Source organism: Acomys minous (genome assembly GCF_964271855.1).
Source record: "Acomys minous genome assembly, chromosome: 13".
In the NCBI taxonomy this organism is placed as follows: Eukaryota; Metazoa; Chordata; class Mammalia; order Rodentia; family Muridae; genus Acomys; species Acomys minous.
In genome coordinates, this window is record NC_140495.1 from 61653859 (window position 1) to 61679084 (window position 25226).

The following is a 25226-nucleotide window of genomic DNA, read 5'->3' on the forward strand; positions in this document are numbered from 1 at the left end:
GAGAGGAAGTACCATGGTTACGTGGAGGATGAAATCGGGGTCAGGTGAGGCTAAAGAGGTAAGGAGAGGAGTAAAGTCTGGGAAGTGAGCGAAATAAAAAAGGTGATGGAGACAACTGAGGTTTCTCTGGGAACAGGTAAGGAGCCTGTGGTCAAGTGAACGGCATAGAATAGATCAGAGGACCTGGTAGCCGTAACCGGACCATATAAGAGTTCACGGGCAGGGTCTAGGGGGGCAGAGTAGAACGTGATGTCAGAAAAAACGGCAGTGATGTAAAGGCCGGTGCTGTGGGGCGGTGGGGCGGTGATGTCAGGGCTGGTGCTGATGCTGCCGGCGCAGTGCATTGTGGGCAGCTCCCCACTCCGCTGCTGCTGCCGCCGCCGCTGCCGCCGCCGTCGCCCGAGGAGGATCGGGGCCGGGCCGGGCCGGGCCGGGATGGTCGGGGTCGGGAGGCCGCCGCCGCTGCGGGAGGGAGCGGGCAGCCCAGCGCCGCACTGAGCCGCCCCCGCCCCGCCCCGGCCCCGGGGGATGCGCCGCCCCGCGCCGCTGCCTTCACCGCCGCCGCCGCCGCAGCCGCAGCCGCAGCCGCAGCGGACACCGAGCAGGTGAGGCGGGGCGGGGCCGGGCGGGTCTGGGGTCCCTTTTGGGGTACATCGGGCCTCCCGCCTGGCTCATCACCCAGGGCTCCCGGCGACTCCCGTCCCGCAGCGGTTGTCGCCGCCGCCGCTAGGAGCCGGGACACTGGCCTACACAGCCTGGGCCGCAGCCTGAGGCCTGGAGCCGCTCCCTGCCCCCGCACAGACCCACCCTCGGCAGCCCGTCCTTCTTGCCTCCTCCCTCGTCCCTGTGATTTCCCCCCTGTCACCTCTGACAGGTCATTCGGCTGTCTCCAGACCGTCTCCCATCCTCAGTCCCTCCCTTCTTCCCACCAGCCTCCTTTTTACTTCCCAGCTGTGCCCAGAAGCCCGTCTTGGTCCTGTCACTCGGTCCCGTCCCTGCCACCATGATCTCCTATCTCTTGTCTTATCTACACCGCCCCCCCCTCCTCATCAAGTCACTTGAACGTGCCCAGTGCTCTGCACTCTCTCCAGACCTCTTTGCTTCCTGTTCCCATCGCTCCTCACTGCTTCACCTCCTTTACCTGGCCTCTGAGATTCCCACACATGCCTGCCTCACACCTTACACAGCCACACAGCAACACTTGTGCGCCCCGGCACTTAGCAGCGCGCTTTCTCTCTCCACTTAGCCTACATTCTCCCGCATGCACACAGCCGTGCCTATACTCACACACAAAGGGACCTGAGAGCGTAACTGGTCAGCCAAGCTTGTCAGCCCAATCTGGGTGGGCTAAGTGGGGTCCAACGGAGGCATCCTCTGGCAAGTGTGATGGCTAGGCTCTTCTTTTCTCTCCTCACCCATTTCTTTTAGATTTCCCCATGTACAAAGTGTGAGCAGTGTGCATTTTTTTCCCCTCACCCACCTGCAAAGCCCACTGTATAGGACAGAGAGGCCCACCCAGTTGTTCAACTTTTCCTCCTCCTCCTCCTCTTCCTCCATCATGTCCGGCCTTACACTTCTTGTTAGCAAGTGCTCTACCACTGAGCTGTATATCTCACCCCCCTCCTTTGATTACATTTTATTTATTTTGTGCATGGAGGGCATATGCATTGCCTTGGTGTACACATGGAGGCCAGAGGCCAGCTGCAGGAGAAGCTTTTCTCTTTACACCACATGAGTCTTGGGAATTGAAGTCTGGTTTTCAGTATGGATAAGGGGCCTTTTCCCAGAGAACTGTCTTGGCCCCCAGCCCCCTTTTTATAAAAAAATTTTTGGGTGGTGTTGGGAGTTGAACTTGGGGTCTTAAGTATACTAGATATGATGTGTACTCAGCCATCGAGCGTCCTCCCCAGCCTGAGTTTAGTTTTATCTCCCTTTTTTCTTCTGTGCTGGGACTAAGACCCATGGTGTCCTGCACACTAAGGACTAAGTTACACTCAGTTCCAGCTACGGTGGTCTCCACACAAGTTCCCGTACTTCTCCAGTTTTTTTTTTTTCAGCCAGGGTATCTTGTAGCCCAGGCTGGTCTTGAACTTGCGACACAGCCAAGACTAGTCTTGAATCCCTCATCCTGCTGCCTCCACTTCCAGAGTGCTGGGGTCACAGGTGTGTGGTACCATGCCCAGCGGCCTCAGTCTCGTCCTCAACTTCTATTCCCGAGCCCCACTCCGTCTCCTTTCACCTTAGCGTTGTCTTCACTGCCTTCCAAATTCCTGGTACCCCACAGCCCAGACATTGTATGGGTTGGAATTTCAGAAAACGCTAGAAAGAGTAACAACATCTTTCCTCATGGAGATGCTTTCGTTTCCGATCTCCTGTGGTACACTGTGACTTGGTGAAGGATGTCTCAATGTCCTCACAACCCACCCTGCCCTTACCAGGATGCCTAGACACAGGATCTGGGAAGTGAGCTATCCCAAGGAGAGTTTGGCTCATGTAACTTCCCCCTACACCCAGTCTCCAGCTTGCATGACTTCCTTCACTCCTGTGTGTGGCTCTCCAGGTGAGAGTTAGACTGTGGCAGTCAGCACACAAAGCATCTGTAGGGGAAAGATGAGAAAGGATGCACGGTCCAATTGGCAGAAATACCAGAAAAGTCCCCGTTTCTGGTCCTTTGTCTGCACACGTGCACACAAAGACAAACATATAGTCATACAGAAGAGTACATAAACACAGGCACACACTGATACACACACACACACACACACACACACACACACACACACACACACACACACAGAGAGAGAGAGAGAGAGAGAGAGAGAGAGAGAGAGAGAGAGAGAGAGAGAGAGAGAGAGATTTCTTTGGATGGTTTGTGTTTAGTACCTTGGGATACTGTCTCTAGTGCTCAACTTTAATCCACCTACATACAATAGAAGCTGCATTACTCTGGCCGGCTCCTGATAGACCTAGAAAGGGGTGCTCAGGGGCTTGCTCAGCCCTGCTTACCCAGACCTATGGGTCTCCAGCACACTCTGCCTTCTCTTAGACAGGACCCGCTACTCTGCTCTCCCCTGGTGCGTGCAGTCTACCCTGTGGAGTAGCCACTGGCACGCCATGCCTCTGCCACGCACAGCTTGAGTCCATGGTCTTGTGTTTGTCGTTGGCACATATCCTGGCTTCCCGGTCTTACGGCTGCCAGCGGGGTCAGCCCCCACTGAGAGTGGTGTATGCCTCTCAACAGTCCATCTGCCTCCATGCCACCCTCGAGGGTTTGCCCCGCATGTCATCGTCGTCATTTTTTTGATGCTGACATCTCTCTGGTTGGCTGGCGAGCCATTCTGATGTGGGTATAACACGGCTTGCCCTTGCTCGGCAGGCCTGCCGTCTCCGCTGGCCTGCAAAGCACGGCTCCACAGGCATTTTGTGACACAGGGAAAGTGTGGATGCCTGGGACCACAGGTAGAGTGACTCAGGCTTGTGATTGTTGGGTCTCCGTCTAGGATGCCCCCTGGCTAGCACATCTTTCCCTCCTTAGTTTGGGAATGTCCCCCACGGCTTATTCACTCCTGTTTTCATCGTGTGTGTCCCGTTGCGGATTTTTCACACCTCTTGTTTGTCGTTTTTATATCTCCCTCCCACTACCTTCCATCACCAGGAGTGTTTCCCTCAGTAACTCCTGAGGCATTTGCCCAGTGGGCTTGGGAAGGATGTCTGTCTGCCAGCAGGATAGGTTCGTTCTACAGCTGTCAGGTGGTCCAGGGTGGCAGCCAGGCTGCTCACTGCCCCTCCTCACTCCCCCAGGTAGATGGCCCCCCAAGGGCAGGCCCTGCGGACACCCCTCCCTCCGGCTGGCGGATGCAGTGCCTAGCGGCTGCTCTTAAGGACGAAACCAACATGAGTGGGGGAGGGGAGCAGGCCGACATCCTGCCGGCCAACTACGTGGTCAAAGATCGCTGGAAGGTGGTGAGTGAGTGACCTAGCTGGGCAGAGGGAGGGGTGTGGGAAGGGAGAAAAAGAGATCTGGTGACTCCCTGAGACTGGTGCCCTTGGAGCCCTTACCCTAAGTGGGAGGTGTCCCCCGAGCTCATTTGCATATTGCTTAAAGGGTTCCCCCCCCACATTCTCCTAGTACCCTCTTTCCAACCCGGTCCCTTTTCACCCCTTCCCGAGCTAGGTCGTGCTGGTCCAGTGCAGCCTGAACAACTCTTAGTTGGACATCTGGGCACGAGCTGCAGAGCCCGGGGTGCGGAGGAGGGCGGTGGGGGAGGGGGCTCCTTCCCAGCCGCACCTTGGGGAAGGACATTGAGTGAGCATGTGTTCCTCCGCTTCCGCAGAGGACGGAAAGGCTTGGGCTGGGGAAAGAAGCAGTGCAGGCTGTTCCCACCGCATCCGCACTCCATCTTCTCTATCCACCCGCCTCCCTTCCCGGGTTCCTGCGGCAGGTGCAACACGCCGAGACTCCATCTCCCAGCGTGCTTTGTTCCTCTGACCCAGGACTTCAGGCTCTTTAGCCTGTTGGGAATTGTAGTCCAAGTGTCTTTGTGGTGGTGGGGGTGGGCGTGGGGGAGGATGATATTCTGGGTGGGAAGGGCCTACATAAGGTTTGGAGCAGTGATTGTGTCTAGGGAACCCGACTTACTGTCAGGCAGCCTCCGTCCAAACCTATCCCCCGCCTCATCTCTTTAGAGCACCCTACCGTCCTTTTTAATTATAGGGTGACATCGGATGGTACAGTGTGGGAAAAGTTTGTTAGACTGTGGGTCTGCACGGAAACGGGGATCCAGAAGGGAAGAAAGAACCACAGAGGTCATATTTTCACTGTGTAGTCGTGGTGTTCATGTGTGGTGAGGCTCAGTTTACTAAGGGTGCTGGGTTGGAGAGGAAGGTGGGGCCTGGGTGCAGGCGGATCTCCATGGCAACAGTCACCCGGCTGCGCAGGTCTCCTAGAGGTCTCGGAGAGAGGCAAAGTGGTAGCGTTTTCGGGAATTGGGAGTGGGGTGTTAAAGAGGAGATTCTTAGGGCCCTCCGAAGGGGGCTTCCTGAGAGCGAGAGTAACTGGACAGAAATACAGGAAGCAATGTTTGGCAAAGTGAGAAGCGCTCCCTCAAGACCCCCAGGTCCCTGCTGGCACACGAGCTTCGCGTCTGGCAGATGGGAGGCTGGATAACATTTGTTCCGAAAGGCAAGAAAAAGACTGTTCACGCACACTGAGTTTAGACTAAGACCTTGTACTTTGTGAAGGAGAGAGATCGCAGGGGGAGTCCCACTTGGACACTCCTTACGGCTGCCTCCTCTTCGTTCCCCTGAAGGCCTGGAGAGACCAGGTGCCAGATGCAGCCATTTTCAGGGAGGGGTGGGGCTGGTATGGGAGTGTAGGAAGCAAAAATGAGGGACCAGCGATGGGCCGCAGCCAGGAGCAGCGGGGGTCAGAGAACTGGGAGCAACGTTTAAAAATACTAACTTGTAAACAAATTACTTTGCCCTAAAATTTTTTAAAAGTTAAAAATAGTACATTGTTCTTGAGGGGTGGTCCTTGCAACCAGCATAGCAAATAACAGTAACAGCATCTCAGTGTTCATTGTATGCCTTTCTTGTCCTGAGGATGTGAACGTGCCTTCTGTGTGTTGTCTTAGGAGCTGATGGAGTCGATACAGCAATCACTAGCATGCGCCTGGGTCACAGGTGTGACTAGTTAACTTGCCAGATTTTCATGATCAGAGGGCAGGAGCAGGTCTGTCAGCGGCATCAATTCGGTCAGCAAAAAACAGCCCATCTGAGTATTGGGACCTTAGGGACTCATTCCAAACTGGCTCTCTCTTATTGAGGAAAAAAAAGCAGAGGCTCAAAAAGTTTAAGAAGCTTTCTTAGATTGTAGCCTGTCGGTAGTGGCCCATGCCTTTAATCCCAGCACTCAGGGAGACAGAGGGCGGCAGATCTCTAGTTCGAGGCCAGCCTGATCTACAAAGTGAGCTCCAACAGGACAGCCAGGACCATACAGAGAAACCCTGTCTCAAAAACCAAACCAACAAACCAACCAACCAAAACCAAAACCAAACAAAATAAAAAAACATAGCTTATTCTAGGTTGTCCAAAGTGGGGCCAAAAAACAGGATGTTCATCCCAAATAGACTGTGGCTCTATTGTGATATTTTCCTCTCTGGTTTAGGGGTGTTTTTGGCAAGGGCTGGGGTCACTAAAACGCACAAAGAAGAGGAACAGGGCCTGGGAAGGCTTTGAAGGGACTTTCAGCAGAGCTGCTTTGTGACATTCATGACCCTGGGCACTTTTGCCCCATGGCACCTCCCTCTGTAATAGAATATTAAAGGTTGTGTTTTATAAGTGCATTGCAATGGGGAGTAATCTATTCATATTATACTGAGTTTTCCTCTTTGACCTAAAAGTTCATCAGTTTGTCTTTTGTTTTTTTCGAGACAGGGTTTCTCTGTGTAGCCCTGGCTGTCCTGGACTCACTTTGTAGACCAGGGTGGCCTCAAACTCACATCGATCTGCCTGCCTCTGCCTACTGCCCCCCCCCCCCCCCGAGTGCGCCACCACTGCCTGGCTAGTTTGTCTTTTGATTTGAAGATGTTAAAACATTTTCATGGGCTGGGCGTGGTGGCGCACGCCTTTAATCCCAGTACTTGGGAAGCAGAGGCAGGCAGATCACTGTGAGTTCAAGACCATCCTGGTCTACAAAGCAAGTCCAGGACAGCCAAGGCTACACAGAAAGACCCTGTCTCGAAAAACCAAAAAACCAAAACCAAAACCAAAACCAACCAACAAACAAAACCTAAAAAAATTTCATGGAGCTGGGCACGATGGTGCTCTTAATCCCAGCACTCAGGGAGGCAGAGGCAGGCGGATCTCTGTGGTATAAGGCTAGCCTGGTCTATAAAAAGAGTCTGGAACAGCCAGGGTGGTTATACAGAGAAACCCTGTCTTGAGAAACCTAAAAAAATTTTTTTTTCATGGATCCCACAGACTGTGAGGGGCCTAGTCATTGTGGCCCATGTAAAAGTAAGCCTTCCATCCCAGGGCGGAAGGAAAGGGAGCTAGGAGGACATGGGCAGCTAAACCCCCCCGCTCTATGGGGAGGTAGCAAATGGGGAGAGATACGCTCAGTTTGGGGAAAAGACCAATAGGGAATTTGGGGCCCTGGGGTGTTGGGGCATAGGTGTTAGGAATGGTCCCACCTTACTGATGGCTTGAATGTCAGCACTCACAGTTTCAGTGACAAGCGGTCCGTGTCCTGTAACCCCGTGGGTTCCATATGAGTAGGTTCTGTCCCCAGTTGATTCAGCTTAGAGGAAGTGAAGCCTGGCATTTACCAGCTGTGGCCAAGGCACTTCAGGCCTTGTGACTTTCCCTCACACCACGGGGAGTCAAGTGATCTTCCACACCTGTGCTGTGGAGCCTGGGAAACTGGTGCTGTCTGTGAGCCCCTCCCTTGCCCAGCCTGTCAACTGTGCTCCCACACAGCGAGCTGTGAAAGGATGTGGATGAGGTGATTGTCCCCCCCCAGGAAGATAGGCCGCAGTCCCTGGAGTTGGGTCTGCTCCCACCTGGTTGTAAGGTTTCTGCCATCTGACTAGCTTCCAGCCAGAGTAGGAAGGTGCCCTGGCTCCTCACTGCTCTTTCCCCCTCCTTCTTCCTTGTTTCCTTCCCTGGCCCCCCCAAAATACCTTTCCTCAGAGCCCTGGCTTCCCTCTGTCCTTCGTTGTTACTAATTTTACACCTACTGAGGTGTGGTGTGGCTTTGTGTCATGACGTGTGTGTGGATGTCAGAGGACAACTTAGGAAGACAACTCTCTCCAACCATGGTGGTCTTCGAGATTGAACTCAGGACGTCTGCCTTGACAGCAAGTGCCTTTACATGCTACGTCCTTTTGTTTGTTTGTTTAAGATTTATTTATTTAGTATACAGCGTTCTGCCTGCATGTACACCTGCAGGCCAGAAGAGGGCACCAGATCTCATTGTAGTTGGTTGTAAGCCATCACATGGTTGCTGGGAATTGAACTCGGGACCTTTGGAGAGTCAGGCGGTGCTCTTAACCTCTGAGCCATCTCTCCAGCCCGACCTGCTATGCTCTTACTCACATGTCCCTCACTTTTTTTCCTTTCCTCCCTTTCTTGGGAGAAAGGGTCTCAAATATCCCCGGTTAGCTCTTGCTCTGCAGTCCAGGCTGGTATTGAACTTCTGAGCTTCTGGTCGCTACCTCCTTCCCGGTGCTGGGAATCTGGTGGGTGTGGTGCTAGGGGTTGAGCCTGAGGCTTCAGACATGCTGCACTGCACGGACCAAGCTACACGCCCGGCCCTGCTCTCCTCTTAGAGAAGAAAGGATCCAGGATGGCCCACGATCTCCAGCCCCCTGTGTCGTCAGGGCTGTCTCCAAGTCCCACTGAAGCCAGGTGTCTTTTATCTGCTGCTGGTCAGATATCTGTCTGGAGCTGTGTGTGTGTGTTGGAGGGACCTATGCTCATGGGACGAGCTGTCTCAGTGTAGAGGAAAAGTGGGCACTGACAGGGTCAGGCGCGTGGGTCACCCGCCCATCGCAGGAGGATGTGGTCAGTGGAGGTGGGTTGAGGACGTTTCCGGTCTTGAACCCTGAGCACAGTTCTTCACCTTGTCCACAGCTGAAAAAGATCGGGGGCGGGGGCTTTGGTGAGATCTACGAGGCCATGGACCTGCTGACCAGGGAGAATGTGGCCCTCAAGGTGGAGTCAGCCCAACAGCCTAAGCAGGTCCTCAAGATGGAGGTGGCTGTGCTCAAAAAACTCCAAGGTACCTCCCTGGGGCCGGGGCGTTGGAAGGAACCAGGACCTAAGAGAGATGGGACCAGAGTCTAGGAGAGTGACAAGGGAGACACAGTGATGACAGAGTGAGGTGGATCATGGCGTTCAGAAAATGGTGGAGCCAAGTGTTAGGAAGGAGGTGGGGCTAAGGGTGGGCACTGGGGGGGCTGTACCAGGCATTCCTGGGGCCAGGGCTGGGGAACATGGTTCAAGTGCACCAGAGGGCTGGCTAATGGCTCCAAGGTTAAACAGTTGTCTTGCAAACATGAAGACTGGGGTTCTGAGGTTCTGATTCTCAGAACCTACATATGAGCTCGGTGGGCGTGGCGTGTGTACACTCCATACAGGGGGGAGGTGGGGGGAGGGAGCACGGGCACCGAGGAAGGAGTGGGACTGGGAGGCCCCTGTTTTGTGCCCTTCAGGGAAGGACCACGTGTGCAGGTTCATTGGCTGTGGCAGGAACGAGAAGTTTAACTATGTGGTGATGCAGCTCCAGGTGCGTCCCTGGGACCCCAAGGGCTGGAGCGTGAGAAAGGGAGGCGCCGGTTCCTGATAGGATCATGCAATATAGGGTAAGGGGTGATGTGGCTGAGATGAGCCTCCCCTTCCCTTTCCCACCCTATCTCGTCCTATCTTGCTCACCCCTCCCAGGGACGGAATCTGGCTGACCTGCGCCGCAGCCAGCCAAGGGGCACTTTTACGCTGAGCACCACACTGCGGCTGGGCAAGCAGATCCTGGAGTCCATTGAAGCCATTCATTCTGTGGGCTTCCTGCACCGTGACATCAAGCCGGTGAGCAATGTGCCGGAGTGCTCCCCATCTGTGGGTCCTCCCTTCTCTGCTGAGTGCTCCTCATCTGTGGGTCCTCCCTTTGCTACTGCAGTACTCCCCATCTTCAGGTCCTCCCTTCTCCCCTGAGTGCTCCCCATCTGTGACTCCTCCCTTCTTTACTGAGTGCTCCCCATCTGTGGATCCTCCCTTCTCCCCTGAGTTCTCCCTGTTTTCAGGTCCTCCCTTCTCCACCGAGTGTTCCCCTTCTGTGGGTCCTCCCTTCGCCACTGCAGTGCTTAGGCCTGATGAGGCCCTTCTGCTCAAACACTTCTTGACGTGCACCAGGCCACATCGCTTGGCCATGCCAGGCTGACTGCCCAGCTCTTGCCTCTGTTCCCCAATTGTCTTCATCTCTCAGCCATGATGCTGTGTAGTCCTTCAGTCTAGAGGTGCAGAGGTCAGGGGAGGACACCCAACTTTCTGTGGCATCTTGGATCTTGGTGCTAGAAAAAGAAAGTAAAATTCTCTAATTTAAAAGGGTGAAAAGAAGCCAGGTGGTGGTGGCACATAACTTTAATCCCAGCAGTCTAGAGGCAGAGGAAGAGGCAGGCAAATCTCTGTAAATTCCAGGCCAGTCTGGTCTACACAGAGTCCAGGGTTACACAGAAAAATCCTGTCTTGAAAAAAAAAAAAAAAAGGTCGGGCGTGGTGGTGCACACCTTTAATCCCAGCACTCGGGAGGCAGAGGCAGGTGGATCGCTGTGAGTTTGAGGCCAACCTGGTCTACAAAGTGAGTCTAGGACATCCAGGGCTACACAGAGAAACCTTGTCTTGAAAAAGAAAAAGAAAAAAGAAAAACCAAAAACAAATGAAAGGAAGGAAGGAAAGAAGGAAGGAAGGAAGAAAAAGGAGAAAAAGAGACGCCTGGGAAGGCTGAGTGAATGGGCCAAGGGCACACAGCAGCAAGGATGCAGGGCAGCTGTAACCCATGGCCCACTGGGGAGCTGAGGATTTCGAGCAGGATGGACCAGAGATCAAAGCTTGTTCTGACCAGTTCTGTGATTCAGAGATGCCCCCTCAAGTGTTTGTTTGTTTTGTTCTTTGAGACAGAGTTTCTCTGTGTAGCCCTGGCTGTCTCAAATTTGCTTTGTTATATCAGGCTGGCCTCAAACTCACAGAGATCTGCCTGCTTCTGCCTCCCTAGTGCTTGGGATTAAAGGTGTGGGCCACCTCGCCTGTCACTCCCTCAACCTTTGACACCTTCCCTTTCTGAATCTCTAAATTGAGGATAGTCACACCTGCTCTGTTGCCAAGGTGCCACTCAGTCATACTCATGTGACTGTGGGTGGCTGTAATAATAGTTTACGGGCGAGGGGTCCTTCAGCATGGGCATAGCAGTTCCTTAGTGGGTCTTAAGATGCTGGACCTGGCTCACAGCTGCTTTCTTCCCACAGTCCAATTTTGCCATGGGCCGGCTGCCCTCCACCTACAGAAAGTGCTACATGTTGGACTTTGGGCTGGCCCGGCAGTACACTAACACCACAGGGGACGTCCGGCCTGTGAGTACCACTAGGCATCAGGCTGGTGGGGGAGGCTTTCACCTCTCTCTGGTATGGGAACACGGCACTGCTTTCTGTGTAGTTACCTAAGCAGGCTTGGTCTGCTCCTCATTATCAGTGCATCCATCCCTTGGGGGTGGGGGTGGGGGAACGGTCTGGCCCGCTCGCCTGCCTGTGCTCCTGGGTGTCAGCATCAGGTGGGTAGTTAGTCCCGGTGGTGGTAGGGTTGATGGTGTGGCTGATGTGCGGTCTTTTCTCTGCAGCCTCGGAATGTGGCCGGGTTCCGGGGGACTGTCCGCTACGCCTCGGTCAATGCTCACAAGAACCGGGTGAGTGAGTGCTGTAGCTCAGGCTAAGGGCCAAGGGCAGAAAGACAGAGTTTGGCATGAATCAGGCTCTGGATGTCAAGGTGGGGAGAAAAGAATGGGGCATCAGCTGCAGCCAGTCACCGAGGAAGCCTGGGGTTGGAGGCAGGTTTACCGGTGGCCGTACCTGATGTCTTCTCTTCTGCGTCCCCATTTCTCTTCCCACTGAAAATCCCCAGTGAAGGGAAAAAACATAGAACTTTTTACTGCATTCTGTGTGTGCAGAGGCATAGGACAGGGCCACAGGCTCAGAGAGACCCCAGCATTGTGTATCTGGGTCAGAGGGTCAGGGCTCTCTGGCAGATGTCCCCCAGCAAAGGGTTCACCATCCATCCCCAGGGGAGGACTTGAGAGCTCCCGGTGACTCTTCTGTCCTTACCTCCCAGGAGATGGGCCGCCATGATGACCTGTGGTCCCTCTTCTACATGCTGGTGGAGTTTGCAGTGGGCCAGCTGCCCTGGAGGAAGATTAAGGATAAGGTGAGGCCGCCACAGCTGGGTGGAGAGGGCAGAGGGTGGAGCAGCGAGCGCGCCATCTCCCGTACCCTCTGCCTTCCAGGAGCAGGTGGGGATGATCAAGGAGAAATACGAGCACCGCATGCTGCTGAAGCACATGCCGTCTGAGTTCCATCTCTTCCTGGACCACATCGCCAGCCTTGACTACTTCACCAAGCCTGATTACCAGGTGCGAACCGCCCCCCCCCCTCCCCCCCAGCCTGGGCCACCACTGAAAGCCTGCCAGCCCTCCAGCAGTGGCTGTCCCTCCTGCAGCCTGGCCTACTTCAGGGTTGCCCCCAAGTCTTTTAACTGTACCAAACTGTTCTTGCCCTTGCAAACAGCAGTCACTGCTAGGATTTCTCAAGAGCTGACCCTTCCTGGTGTCGGGGCCCTTATTGTGTTATTGAAAGAAGGGTCTGAGGCAGCGCACGGTCACCTACACTTTTGACTCTGGCACTTGGATGGGAGGCAGGCAGATGTCTCTGTGAGTTTGAGGACTGCCTAGTCTCTGTTCTACATAGAGTTTCATAACAGCTGTTGTTACACAGGAAGACCGCTGTCCAAAAAAAAAAAAAAAAAAAAGAGCCTTTAAGGACCATGATATAACTGGAGTGGGGGTGGGGTGAGGGTGGTGCACATCTTTAATCCCAGTACACGGGAGGCAGAGGCAGGTGGATCTCTGAGTTCCAGGACAGCCTGGTCTATAAAGTGAGTCCAGGACAGCCACGGCGACACAGAGAAACCCTGCCTTGAAAAGCTAAACAAAACAAACAGGCCCAAATGACCATGGCATATGTATTTGACAGCAGCACTCTGCAGGAAGCTGACTGGGATCATTGCTTTGTAGATGGGAAACTGAGGTTAGATGTCATGGTTAAGAGCAGGGACAGTCAGGCATCACTTAGTGACAGGGTTCAGACTGAGAAGTGTGTCTTACTATGTCACTGTGTGACCCTAACCTGAAAAGGACCTCCCCTTCCTGTACCCTGTCCTGAAGTGTGGCAGACTAGCAGCGATGAAGTCGAACTCAAGAGAAAATGGCTCAAAAGAAGTATTGCAGTAAACATGAGACACTCCCAAACGTCTCCCAGCCTAACACAGCATGCTGTGACAAATTACAATTTCTGTTGTTTTCGAGACAGGGGCTCATGTACACCGGCTTTCCCTCAAACTCACTTGTGTAGCTGCTGCTAACCTTGAACTTCTGATCCTCCTGCCTCCCCCTCCCAACTGGAATTATAAACACGTTATAAAACTTATATAAAAAATTATAAAAACTTGGTTTGCGTAGGTAGAGGGTGTGTGTTCTAAAATGGAGATTTAATAAAATAGTATTGCCCCATGTGGTGATGCACAGCTCAATCCCAGAACTCATGGGGCAGAGGCAGGAGGATCTTGAATTTGATTGAGGTCAGCCTGGGTAACATAGGGAGACCTTGTCTCAACAACAACAACAACAACAACAACAACAACAACAGCAGCAGCAGCAGCAACAAATCAGGGCAATAGAAATAGAAATGCTTCAGGGACCAACAGCAGATGCTGCTGTGGCAGAGGACCTGAGTTCAAGTCCCAGCACCCACGTCAGAAGTTTTACAACCACATGCAACTCAGGCTCCAGGGTACCTGACACCATCTTCTGGCACCCACAAGCACCTGCACTCATGTGTTTAGTCCCTCGCCACAACACACACTCCCCCCCCCCCAATACATAGTTTCTCTGTGTAGCCTTGGCTTTCCTGGACTTGATTGGTAGACCAGGCTGGCCTCAAACTCACAGAGATCCACCTGCCTCTGCCACCTTGAGTGCTGGGATTAGAGGCGTGCACCACTATGCCCTGCTAAACACACACTTTTTAGAAAGTAAAACAAGCACACACAAACATGCAAGATCCAACACAGTATTATGTACTGCACAGTATCATGTGCCACATTCTGTATGTGACAGATGATGCATCACCACACACTAGAGTAATGTTGTATTACAGTGTTGCAGTGGCTATGACATTGCCAGGTGGTAGGAATTTTCCACCTCCTCAACTACTTCCTGGGACCACCCACATATAACATCCCTCTGGTCAAGGACCACTTAGCTGACTCCAGGCCTAAGGGGCTCCCCGTGGCTCCCTCAGCACACCTCATGGGACCCACTGACACTGATTGGAGAACAGAGAGACATGTCATCAGCGTTTGCCAGGAAGCCACTCTGGACGGAGCACAATGTTGCACACTCAAGGGAATCCAACAGTGTCAATCACACAGCAGACCCTGGAGCAAGTGGCTCCTCCTGTAAGCAGAGTCCCTGCCCTGCCCTCTAAAGAGAGCCAGCCCATTCCTGAAGGCCTGGGCTGTTCAGAGGTTTTGTAGCCACCTGCTACCTCTTGAACCTCCCATTACAGTAGCCGGTGGAGCTGACACCCCACTCCTTGTCCTGGCTCAGCCTCATGGAGTCCCCTGTGTGAGAGCCCTGTGGTGACTGATGGAGGTGTAGGATTGGCGGAGAGCGATGCAAAAGTGGATGCTCCGTGACGAGGGACGAGAGAGCTGAGAAGCCGTGTGGGAGAGTGAGTCGGCTGTGAGGAGAGGACAGTGGGAGAGGCACCCCACCAGAAGCAGTAGTCTGAGGAGAGTCATGAGATCATGAGGGAACCCCAGAGGTACAGGGCCACTGGTGTGTCTGTCAAGATGACAGAAGTGGCAGAAGGGACAGATCTCAGGGGACCAGTAACCATCTGGCAGGACTTAATAATCCAAGGTGATACTTAGCGTACTTTTTGGTGTCATGTTTTCATTTGGAATCAATGTGCACTTCTCTTTCCAGTGTCCCTTCTAGGCCCGACCCTGGCCCACAAGTCCCCATCTCCCCCCACTGTGGTCCCTCCCACCTGGCCGGCCCTGGGGTCACCTCTCTGTCCTTCTGCCATCCCCGTCCCCTGCAGTTGATCATGTCAGTGTTTGAGAACAGCATGAAGGAGCGGGGCATTGCCGAGAACGAAGCCTTTGACTGGGAGAGGGCGGGCACCGATGCCCTCCTGTCCACGAGCACCTCCACCCCACCCCAGCAGAACACCCGCCAGACAGCAGCCATGTTCGGGTGAGTCTGAGCGGGGGGGGGGGGGGGGGGCGGGGGGGGGAGCAGGGGGGCATCGTGGCGGGGGGGGGGCGGCCAGTGACCCTTACCTGGGCTGTTACCCGGAAACATAGCCCGCTCCTCCTACTTGGACACACACCTGGTTGTGTGTCTCCTACATGGTGGGGGCAGTCTTGTGATGCGATTGCTCAGGGAAGCCAGGCATGATGGCACATATCTGTAGTTCCAGCATTTGGAAGGGTGAGGCAGGTGGATCATGCGTTTGAGACTAAGCCTGGGCCACATAGGAAGACCTTGTTTTAAAAACAGAAAAAACAGAAGGGGTCGGGCCGTGGTGGCACATGTCTTTGGTCCCAGTACTTGGAAGGCAGAGGCAGGCCGACCTCTGAGTTTGAGGCCAACCTGGTCTACAGAGTGAGTTTCAGGACAGCCAAGGCTCCACAGAGAAACCTTGTCTCGAAAAACCTAAATAAATAAATGGATAAATAAACAAAGCAAAACAACAACAACAAAAACAGAAAGGAGCTACGGAGATGGCTCAGTGGATAAACACTTGCTATCCAAGCATGAGGACCTGAGTGTGGGTTCCCAGAGCCCACGTAAAGGGGGACACAGTAGTGTCTCTAATCTCTGAGTTCCTTCCTCTGGTGAGATGGGAAGTACACAGAAAGCTCCATGGAAGCTTGCAGATCAGTTGGCCTGATGCACAAGAGAGCTTTCCCTTAGTGGGTCCCGGGGGGCTTGCTGGCCAGCCAGTCTGGCTGAAATGGCGAGTTTCAGATTCACTGAGAGACCTTGCCTCAAAAAACACAGTGAGAGCCGGGCGTGGTGGCGCACGCCTTTAATCCCAGCACTTGGGAGGCAGAGGCAGGCGGATCGCTGTGAGTTCGAGGCCAGCCTGGTCTACAAAGCGAGTCCAGGACAGCCAAGGCTACACAGAGAGACCCTGGCTCAAAAAACCAAAAAACAAAACAAAACAAAACAAAACACCAACACAGTGAGGAGGTTAGGCGTGGTGGCGCACGCCTGTAATCCCAGCACTTGGGGAGGCAGAGGCAGGCAGATCTCTGTGAGTTCAAGGCCAGCCTGGTTTACAAAGTGAGTCCAGGACAGCCAGGGCCACACAGAGGAACCCTGTTTTGAAAACACCAAAACCAAACCAATCAAACAAACAAAAAACCCACAGTGAGGACTAGTTGTGGTGGTGCGCCCCTTTGATCCCTGTACTCAGGAGGCAGAGGCAGGCAGATCTCTGGAAGTTCAAGGCCAGCCTGGGCTACATAGGAAGTTCCAGCCTAGCTGGATGACATAGTGAAATCCTGTCGCAAAAAACAAAAACAAGCAAGTGAACAAAACCAAAAAAACAAGGTGAAGAATCATTGATGAAGAGACCCTACATCAGCCTCTAGCCTCCACATGCACGCACACAGGTGTGTACACACACACACATACACACAAGCTATGTCTCAGGATGGAAGGAGAAGCAATGGCTGAGGTTGTCATCCGACCTCCACGTGTACACTGTCATATGCACTTGTGCATACACACTCACACAGATGAACATTGGCAAAACAAAAACAGAAAGAAAAGAAATTAATTAAGGAGCTAAAAGTTGGGGCCGGAATGATGACTCAGCAGTAAGAACACTTGGCTGCTCTTTCGGAGGACATGGTGGCTCAGGGTTGTCTGTAACTCCAGACCTGGGGGATTTGATGGCCTCTTCTGGCGTTTTCAAGCACTAGGCACACACATGGTACACCTACATACATGCAGGCAAAGCACTCGACACATAAAAATAAACAAATAAATCTCTTTTTAAAGGGTTTATGGAAAAGGACTACAAAGGAGTCTTTTAGACGTGGTTTGAAGGAAGCCAGTGGGCTGCAGGGAGCGCTTGGGAGCCCACAGATCCCTTGAAAAAGTGGAGCTCAGCGGAGATGTGCCAGACCCTGCTGGCCATGTCTCCCTGTAGCCCCTGCCACCTTGAGGATGGCCTGGGCTCAGAGGCCAGGGACGGAAAAGGGCTCCTCTGTGCCCACTCTGGATATGGTCCCCAGGGCCTGTGCTGGCACAGTGTACAGGGGAAAGGGGCATTCCTGCAAGCCTTACCCGTGACTCCCCCTGGCCTCCCCAGAGTGGTCAATGTGACACCGGTGCCTGGGGACCTACTTCGTGAGAACACTGAGGACGTGCTGCAGGGAGAGCACCTGAGTGACCAGGAGAATGCACCCCCGATCCTGCCTGGAAGGCCTCCGGAGGGGCTGGGCCCTACTCCCCACCTTGTCCCCCACCCTGGGGGTCCTGAGGCTGAAGTGTGGGAGGGGACAGATGTCAACCGCAACAAACTGCGCATCAACGTCGGCAAAGTAATTGCACCCAAGCAAAAGGGTGTGGGCAGCCTTCCCCAGGTGGATTCCCAGCCCTTGGCCCCATCCACCCTAACTACCAGCCCCCTGCCCTGCGTCTCCCTTGCCCTGAGAAAACCTCTCACCCAGAGCCAGCTCTTCAACCTCAGCTCACAGCGTCCCCTCTTCTACAGACCCCTTGTGTGGAGGAGGAGCAGAGTCGAGGAGTCGGGGTCCCCAGCTCCCCAGTGCGTGCGCCCCCAGACTCCCCGACAACTCCAGTACGGTCTCTACGCTACCGGAGGGTCAACAGCCCAGAGTCAGAGAGGCTGTCCACAGCGGCTGATGGCCGGGTAGAACTGCATGAGAGGAGGTGAGTTTGGAGACAGGGGCTCGGGTGAGGCGTCCGAGGCCCTCCTGTCCCACCTGCCTCCATCAGCACGGCTGCTCCCTGAGAGATCAGAACGTGAGGCACAAACGTGAGGGTCGGGCTCCACAGATTGGAGTCAGTTGGTGGCCCATGGTGGGGCATCCAGGGAAGACAGAAAGGGACAGGCCAGTTTCTGGGCCCAGGACTTAGTCCTAGCTAACTTTTTCCTAGCTAACAATTCACAGATGCCTGCAGCAGAGGTGGGCAGAAAGGCCAAGGGAGGGGTTCACTGAACTGCTGGTGGCAGGATGGGCCAAGTGTTGGTGGTCTGAGGGATATAAGGTGAGATCAGAAGGGACCCGGCAGGGGCCTGCCTACTGAGGGCATGGGTTAGAGATGGAGGCCTGAGGGACTTGGCCTTTGGGAGGTGGGAAAAGGGTAAAGTTGGCTATAGTAGGGTGTGGCTGGCGGGGGTAGGCTAAGGCACGTTAGTTGTTGGGGGGCGGGGTGGGGGGGGGGGACACCAAGTACGGAGGGTGTAGAGGGGGCATCTGTAAGACAAAATGCCCATGATTTTCCCTAGCCTCTGAGGATCTTTGCTCCATAGTAGATCAGTGCCTTCTCTGCACTAGGAAAGAGAGAAGAGACTTTTTCTTAGCCTGCAGGAAGAGGGCAGCCTTCCCCATACCCACTCAGTATCTTTCCTAAAGACTTATGCAGCCACGGTCCCTCCCCCGGACTCTGCCCTAACCAATCCCAGATGGAACATGGTACCCATCTGGGGTAGACAAACCCGAGACAGGTCTGGGTCCCTGAGTGAGTGAGTGAGAGAGAGAGAGAGAGAGAGAGAGAGAGAGAGAGAGAGAGAGAGAGAGAGAGAGTGAGTACTGGGCTGTCCTGCCAGATTACCTCATCTCCACCCATGGCGGCATGGAGTCCCTGTGCCTAGAGGGTTCTGGACACAGAGAGTAAGGAAGGGACACGACTGGGGACAGGAGGGGCGAGTGTCCCGAGCAAGACAGTTTTGAAGAGCTGCCCACTTAGAAGGAACACTGAGCAGGAAACGCCACTTCAGGAGTGGCAGGAAGGGGCAGGCTAAAGAGAGCTTCCTCCATAGAAGGCTCAGGATGTCGCAGGGTTGGATGGCACCTGATGGCACTTGGGGCACAAGAAAGTATGCAGCAGACAAAGCTGGGGTGGCCCTGCTCTCCTGCTCCGTCATCTCCACACACAGGACAGGTGTGTGCACATTCACCTCCTGTTCTGGTACTTTCTGGCCTTTCTGTCCCTCGTAACAAACTGCTCTCAGAGAGGAAAGTGACCAGCCACTTAAAGGAAGTCCCAGGGCGGTCTCTGCCAATGGTGTTTTATTTTAAGCCTTACTAACAAATCGTTACAAAGATGGTGTAGAATGGCATTAGATGGTTCCAGTGCAGGCTGGGTGGGGTCTTTTGAGAAAGGCTAACAGGAAGTTCTGCCCTGTTGAATCCATCACAGAACACCAGTCGGCCCATATCCTGACGTAAGATGGGGTACAGACCAGAGTTGGGCCTGGTGGTTTTTCTCATATTCTGGGGTTCAGGAGCCAATACGTCTTCCATGGGTAGCATCTGACACGTCTTCCATGGGTAGCATCTTCCTTTGCCACATATACACGCAACCACACTGTACAAGAAGATCTGGTGCCGTAACAAACAGACGTTCTGGCTATCATGTGAGAGTCACAGGTACAGTCCCAGGTAATAACAGGAGATGAGCTGTCCAAGGCAGGTTCTGTGCCCTGAGGTCAAAGGTTAGAAGAACCCAGGCTCTGCTTGGCAGAGGTCGAAGTCTATCTGTAAGGGAGGCAGATACACCATCAGATCTGAGATCCATGGAGTGGTTGGGGCTCAGGGTGCCTTGAGGAGGTGCAAATAACTGTCCATGCGGAAGGGGTAGGCTCACCTCAGGAAGTACATCAGAATAGAAGTCAGAGAGCAGAGGCACACAGGCTGTGGGGGAGGGAGGGAGTGGCCAGTTCAAGAAAAGTGAGTGGTTCTGAAACGGACCTGCTTAGGGAAAGAGCAAAACAGTCGGGTTGAGGCCCCCCCCGCCCCCCCGAGTACAGGCTAAGGAGTGCAGACTTCAGCTTGCTGCAGGGAACTGACACGGCCCTGCCTGCCTGGGGTTCTAAAGCACCAGCTGGGCAGATGTCAGTAGTGGAGCTAGAAGCCATCTGTAAACCCAAGAGCCAGCTGGTGCCTTTGCCCTGGATGCAGCAGGAGGGAGCCACAGATGGAGTGTGAGTACCTGGTGAGTAGGAAAAAGACTAGATTTCCTGGGGTAGCCCAGAGGGGAGGACCGTGTTCTGTGTGTTCATGTTCCTGAAATATGGTAAGCATTAAGGAGCATCTGTTGGCCGATGCGGGACAGGTGGATAGCTAAGTGAAGTGTTTCTAGAAGGTGACGCTGGAGTCGCGCTCCACTCTGCCACTGCCTTGATGTCCTTGGGGCTTCAGAGGCTGGCACTGAGCTCCATGTGGGTGGCTCTTGCAGGTCAAGGATGGATCTACCTGGCTCACCCTCACGCCAGGCCTGCTCCTCACAGCCAGCCCAGATGCTGTCAGTGGACACAGGCCATGCTGACAGGCAGGCCAGCGGCCGCATGGACGTATCTGCCTCAGTGGAGCAGGAGGCCTTGAGCAACGCCTTCCGCTCGGTACCGCTGGCTGAGGAGGAAGACTTTGACAGTAAGGAATGGGTCATCATTGACAAGGAGACAGAGCTCAAGGACTTCCCTCCCGGGGCTGAGCCTAGCACGTCAGGCACCACGGACGAGGAGCCTGAGGAGTTGCGGCCTTTGCCTGAGGAGGGTGAGGAAAGGAGGCGTCTGGGGACAGAGCCCACTGTTAGGCCCCGTGGACGTGGCATGCAGACGCTGGCAGAGGAGGACCTGCGGCAGATGCTGCCCCAGCCTGCACCACCTCAGTTGAGCCAGGCTGATGGCCGATCAGAGACATCACAGCCACCCACGCCTGGCAGCCCTTCCCACTCACCCCTGCACTCGGGACCCCGCCCTCGACGGAGAGAGTCGGACCCCACGGGCCCTCAGAGACAGGTAAGCCTGGGCTTGTATACTTCGCTATCCCGAGCTCCCTAGAGTTCTGCCAGGAGGCCCGGTTTGTCCCACATTGAGCCCCTGTGGCCTAAGAACCCAGCAGTGACAGGGCCACAGTGGAGACAGGTATAAAGGCCCCCACACCATATGTGGAGACAGATGAGGTCTAAGTTTCAGGTTAAGTCTTGTATTGTGAGTAGTACAGCTAGGCCGGAAAGCAGGAGAAAGGCCTTGTGGACCCCGGGGATGGTGTCTATAAAGGCCTGTTGTGGCAGTCTTCAGCACAGTATTGATTTATGATGACAAACCTGTGAGGCAGATCTTGGGGCTGTCACAGAAGCCCTGGGCTTGGGACTTGATCCTGAAGGCTTGGTAACCCACTGAAGACTTTTAAGTAGGCACTGTGGTGGCTTTGAGACTTTTGAGCGATCTCTTGGGCTGCTCTGTAGCAAATGAAAGGGTCAAAATTTAGAAAAGACGAAGGCCACATATCAGGCAGTAGCAGGAAGACCCTGATGGCCCGGGCCAGGGAGTAGACTGTGACATGGGGCGAGGTGGATGGCAGGCAGGTTGGGGATGGCAGTGTCTCACCAGATGCCTGGGGCTCTGGACGCAATGTGATACCAGAGCTGAATGGCTTTGCAGGTTTGTGTGTGAATTCAGGCTGGACCCAATGACCCTTGACCCTGAAGCGTGACCCTTGACCCTGAAGTATGACTGTGCTGTGTTACCCACTGCTCAGGAGGGAGGACTCGCCTGGGTTCATAAGAACCGTGGGAGCAGGTGATGTCAAGCACGAGAGCCATGCAGGGCGGCGGAGCTAGGAAGTACTGGCATAGAGAGGGCGAGAAAAAGGAGCCCTTAGTCACGACCCGGGGCGGGCGGGGGGTCGGCCCTCGGGAGAAGCCCTGGGGGAGAGCTGAGCAGAACCAGGGAGGGGCAGGACTGAGGGCAGCCCACCACTCCTAGTCAGGGAAGGCTATAAAAAGGAAAGCATTCGCAGAGCTCTGGCTTCAATTCCCAGTTCCACATAAAACTGGGCATGCTGGTGCACATGGCTGTAATTCTAGTGCTTGGGACGGAGGGGCAGGACGTTTGGAAGATAAGGTCATCCTCAGCTGCATAGTGAGTTCACAAGAGGAGGCATGTTGTCGGGAGGCCTGTCCAGCTTCAGTGGTGTCGCCGCCGCCTCCTTTGCCCCCTCCTCCTCCTCCTCCTCCTCCTCCTCCTCCTCCTCCTCCTCCTTTTCCTCTTCCTTCTCCTCCTCCTCCTCCTCTTCCTCCTCTTGGTGTTCTGAGACAGGGTTCCACTGTGTAGCCCAGGCTGGTTTCTAATCCTTTTGACTCAGCCATCAGAGCGTGTGAGATTTCAGGCTCGCGCCACTCTACCTAGTTTAGAAAAACCGATGTTTGTCTCAAGATCCAAGAGCAGGGAGGGGGCTGGAGAGATGGCTCAGCGGTTAAGAGCACTGACTGCTCTTCCAAAGGACCTGGGTTCAATTCCCAGCACCCACATGGCAGCTCACAACTGTCTGTAACTCCAAGATCTGACACCCTCACAGACATACATGCAGGCAAAACACCAATGCACATACAATAAAAATAAGTAAATAAATTAATATATATATATATAAAAGATCCAGGAACACATTGCAAAAGCAGGGAGCGGGAGGTAAAGGTGCTGCAGAAATGCTGCTCTGAGGATCCAAAGCATGTCATGTCACATGGCGGTGGTGGCAGTGGTGGCAGTGGTGGCAGTGGTGGCAGTGGTGGCAGTGGTGGAGGTGGTGGCAGCGGCGGTGGTGTGTGTGTGTGCATGCATTTCCTTTTGAGGACAACTCTGTCAGCATAGTTTTGTGAGTCACTGCCCTGGCCAGGCTTCTCTATATGGAATGCCAGCTGACCTCTAATTGGCAAGTGAACATTAACACTTGCACTGTGTGCTGAATTGAGTCTGGGAGGGGCTCAGGGTCTGCGGCTTGTTCCACTTGGTGATCTTAAGTTGGGGCTCTGTGTGGTACCCAGGTATGGGCTTAGGAGCCAGCTCTCGGGCAGGCTGAGAGGTCTGGCCTAGGATGGCCTGGGTGCTATGGGGAGGGGGTGCAGTAGGCCTTGTTCATGTCAAGGGGCCTTTTCTAGAAGTGCTGCTGTGATCCATAGTCCTGGAGAATATTCATCTGCTCTTGCCTTGTACCCTGGAAATAGTGAAAAACTGGAGACCATGAGTCCCCAGCCAGAGAGGCAGTAGCTGGCCTGATGCGGAGGTTTCACTCTGGTGGGCTGTGGGCTGATATAATTAGGCTCTAACCCGGTCACTGTTCCCACAAATGGCTCTGGGGAAGGGTGGGTGCAAACAAGATGTTCTCAGGACTTCTCACTCCCTGTTCCCTCATCAGCGCCAGAGCATTTGTTATCTGCCAGGTGGCAGCGACACCAGAGGGACAGGCACGATGGGTGGGACCCTAGGAAGTGCAGAGTGGGGGAAGGACAGGGACAGCTGCGCTGAGGTGGAGAGAAACACAGATGGGGTTGCCCCTCCCTTCTGTTGTTCCTTCCTGGCCACCGTGAGCCAGCCACTGTCTCCTTCTGGGTCTCAGAACAAGAGAACCAAGCTCCCTCTGAGGTCACTCTGCAGATTCATGTGTGCCTCCTACGTGTCATGCTAACCCCGGGGAAGTCCTTCAGGGCCAGGGCCAGGCCTAGTGTGCAGTCGTGGGGTATGACATGGACAGGAAAGTGGGTTGTGTCAGGGGGATAAAAAAAAAGGTGTTTGCCAGCCTCAGTTTCCCCACACTGTGCAGAATTGAGGTTTCTTAAAATACTACAATTTTTTTTTTGTTTTTGTTTTTTTTTCAAGACAGGGTTTCTCTGTGTAGCTCTGGCTGCCCTAGACTCACTTTGTAGACCAGGCTGGCCTCGAATTCACATCAATCCATTTGCCTCTGCCTCCTGAGTGCTGGGATTAAAGGCGTGCGCCACCACGCCCGGCTAAAATTCTACAATTTTAAGCAGTGTGCCTTCCTGAGTCCACTGATCTTGATGTGTGGATGCATTGATGTGTAGATGTGGACATGTGTGCGCGCTGTGTGGGGGTGTGGAACAGGTCAGGGAGCTTGTAGGGAAACCAGAACAAGGCAGATAACGAGAGAACTAACAGTGGTGGCTATCAACACGGGTGGCCAGAAGATAAGCCTCTCCTTTCATGGGAGCGGTCCTCATAGCAACGCTATAGGCAGGCAACCCTGACTTCCAAGGTCGGGGCGGGGGAGTCAGCCTCAAAGTCGTAACCTAAAATAAGTAAGCAAACCGGGGAGCTGGAGCTGCCAGTTGGTAGAACTGGGGCCTGAAAGCGGGCGGCTGGGCCAGGGTCTTTGCTGGCATCTAAGGCATGTGTGTTGAAGGCACGGCGTAGCAAAGGCAGGTCAGCACACAGCATTCCAATGTGTGTGTGTACGTGTGCACATGCCTGGCACACCAGCTGGCTGGCCCTAAGTGGCAGATGTGCCTGCCAGCATGTCAGTGTGCATAGTGGCCTTTGAGTGCCTATGGGTGAAACAGATGGGACAGGACAGGTTCTGTGTGTATCTCAGGACATCAGCCTGAGGCAAGACCTTTTATTTTTCCCAAGAGGAAAGGAACAAAGTGGGCTGGCTCGTAGTCACTTCACTGTTGGGGCTGGTCTTGGGCTGAGCAGGGGCTACATGCTTTGTGGCACCTGGCAATAAACCTGTGAGACTCTTCCCCACCCCTGGATGACTAGAAAGGACACACACCCCCGCCCCGCCCATTCTTTACCACCTTTCTTTGAGGAATCCCTCCTAGACCTGGTGTTGCAAGCTGAGTCTTATGTGTGAACAGCTGTGGGAGCAGGAGGTGTGGGGCTGGGCACTGGGTTGTGCCTTGGTGTGTAGCGTGGATATGTGAATTCTGGGCTCCCTTCCCAGGGGTTGGTCCAAGTGCAAATTAGCAGGAGCCATGGTGACAGCTCAGCTTGGGCAGAGGGAATGCAGGCAGGGTACGCGAGTAGGTGATGGCTGCAGTTCTTGCTGGCAGGCTGAGGCCAATTGCACAACGGGTTAGCATTCCTTAAGCACATAGACATTTGCAGGAAAGCCACCAAACACTGCCTCGTTACAAGCTGGGCAGTGCGCTGGGCCTGGGCGACAGAGATGGTCAGGGCCTCATTCTGGCCCTCAGGTCAGGAGGAGTGGGCTGGGAGTCACAGGGGCTGGAAGGTGAGGACGAGAATGAGGACTCGAGGGGAAGCTGGGGTGTCCTCACAAAGGTGGCTTCACACTGGGTATGAGGACAAGTGGGTCCTAAGTGCTACCTGGCCTAG

The 25226-nt window shown here is 54.2% G+C and overlaps 1 protein-coding gene and 1 long non-coding RNA gene across 4 annotated transcripts in view; one reads left to right on the forward strand and one right to left on the reverse strand.

Annotated features, from left to right (window-relative positions):
* Window positions 1-328: 328 nt before the first annotated feature.
* The window catches only part of TTBK1 (tau tubulin kinase 1), a 43305-nt gene continuing 18407 nt past the window's right edge, over window positions 329-25226 (forward strand). The window contains exons 1-13 of one of the 3 annotated variants that reach the window (XM_084755049.1): window positions 329-605; window positions 3802-3963; window positions 8635-8782; window positions 9216-9289; window positions 9445-9585; window positions 11019-11123; window positions 11387-11452; window positions 11875-11967; window positions 12047-12172; window positions 14925-15079; window positions 17211-17442; window positions 17616-17794; window positions 20327-20888. In XM_084755049.1, coding sequence (XP_084611175.1) covers window positions 3856-3963; window positions 8635-8782; window positions 9216-9289; window positions 9445-9585; window positions 11019-11123; window positions 11387-11452; window positions 11875-11967; window positions 12047-12172; window positions 14925-15079; window positions 17211-17442; window positions 17616-17794; window positions 20327-20888 — 1989 coding nt within the window. In that variant the 5' untranslated portion in view covers window positions 329-605; window positions 3802-3855. The remainder of the gene's footprint in view (window positions 606-3801; window positions 3964-8634; window positions 8783-9215; window positions 9290-9444; window positions 9586-11018; window positions 11124-11386; window positions 11453-11874; window positions 11968-12046; window positions 12173-14924; window positions 15080-17210; window positions 17443-17615; window positions 17795-20326; window positions 20889-25226) is intronic. The other 2 variants (XM_084755050.1, XM_084755048.1) reach the window with 2 other exon arrangements.
* LOC311582194 lies at window positions 19142-21723 on the reverse strand. The gene is made up of 3 exons (XR_014774034.1): window positions 21645-21723; window positions 21197-21331; window positions 19142-19839 (listed from the first exon to the last, which is right to left on the reverse strand). It is a non-coding gene; the product is annotated as an uncharacterized lncRNA (long non-coding RNA).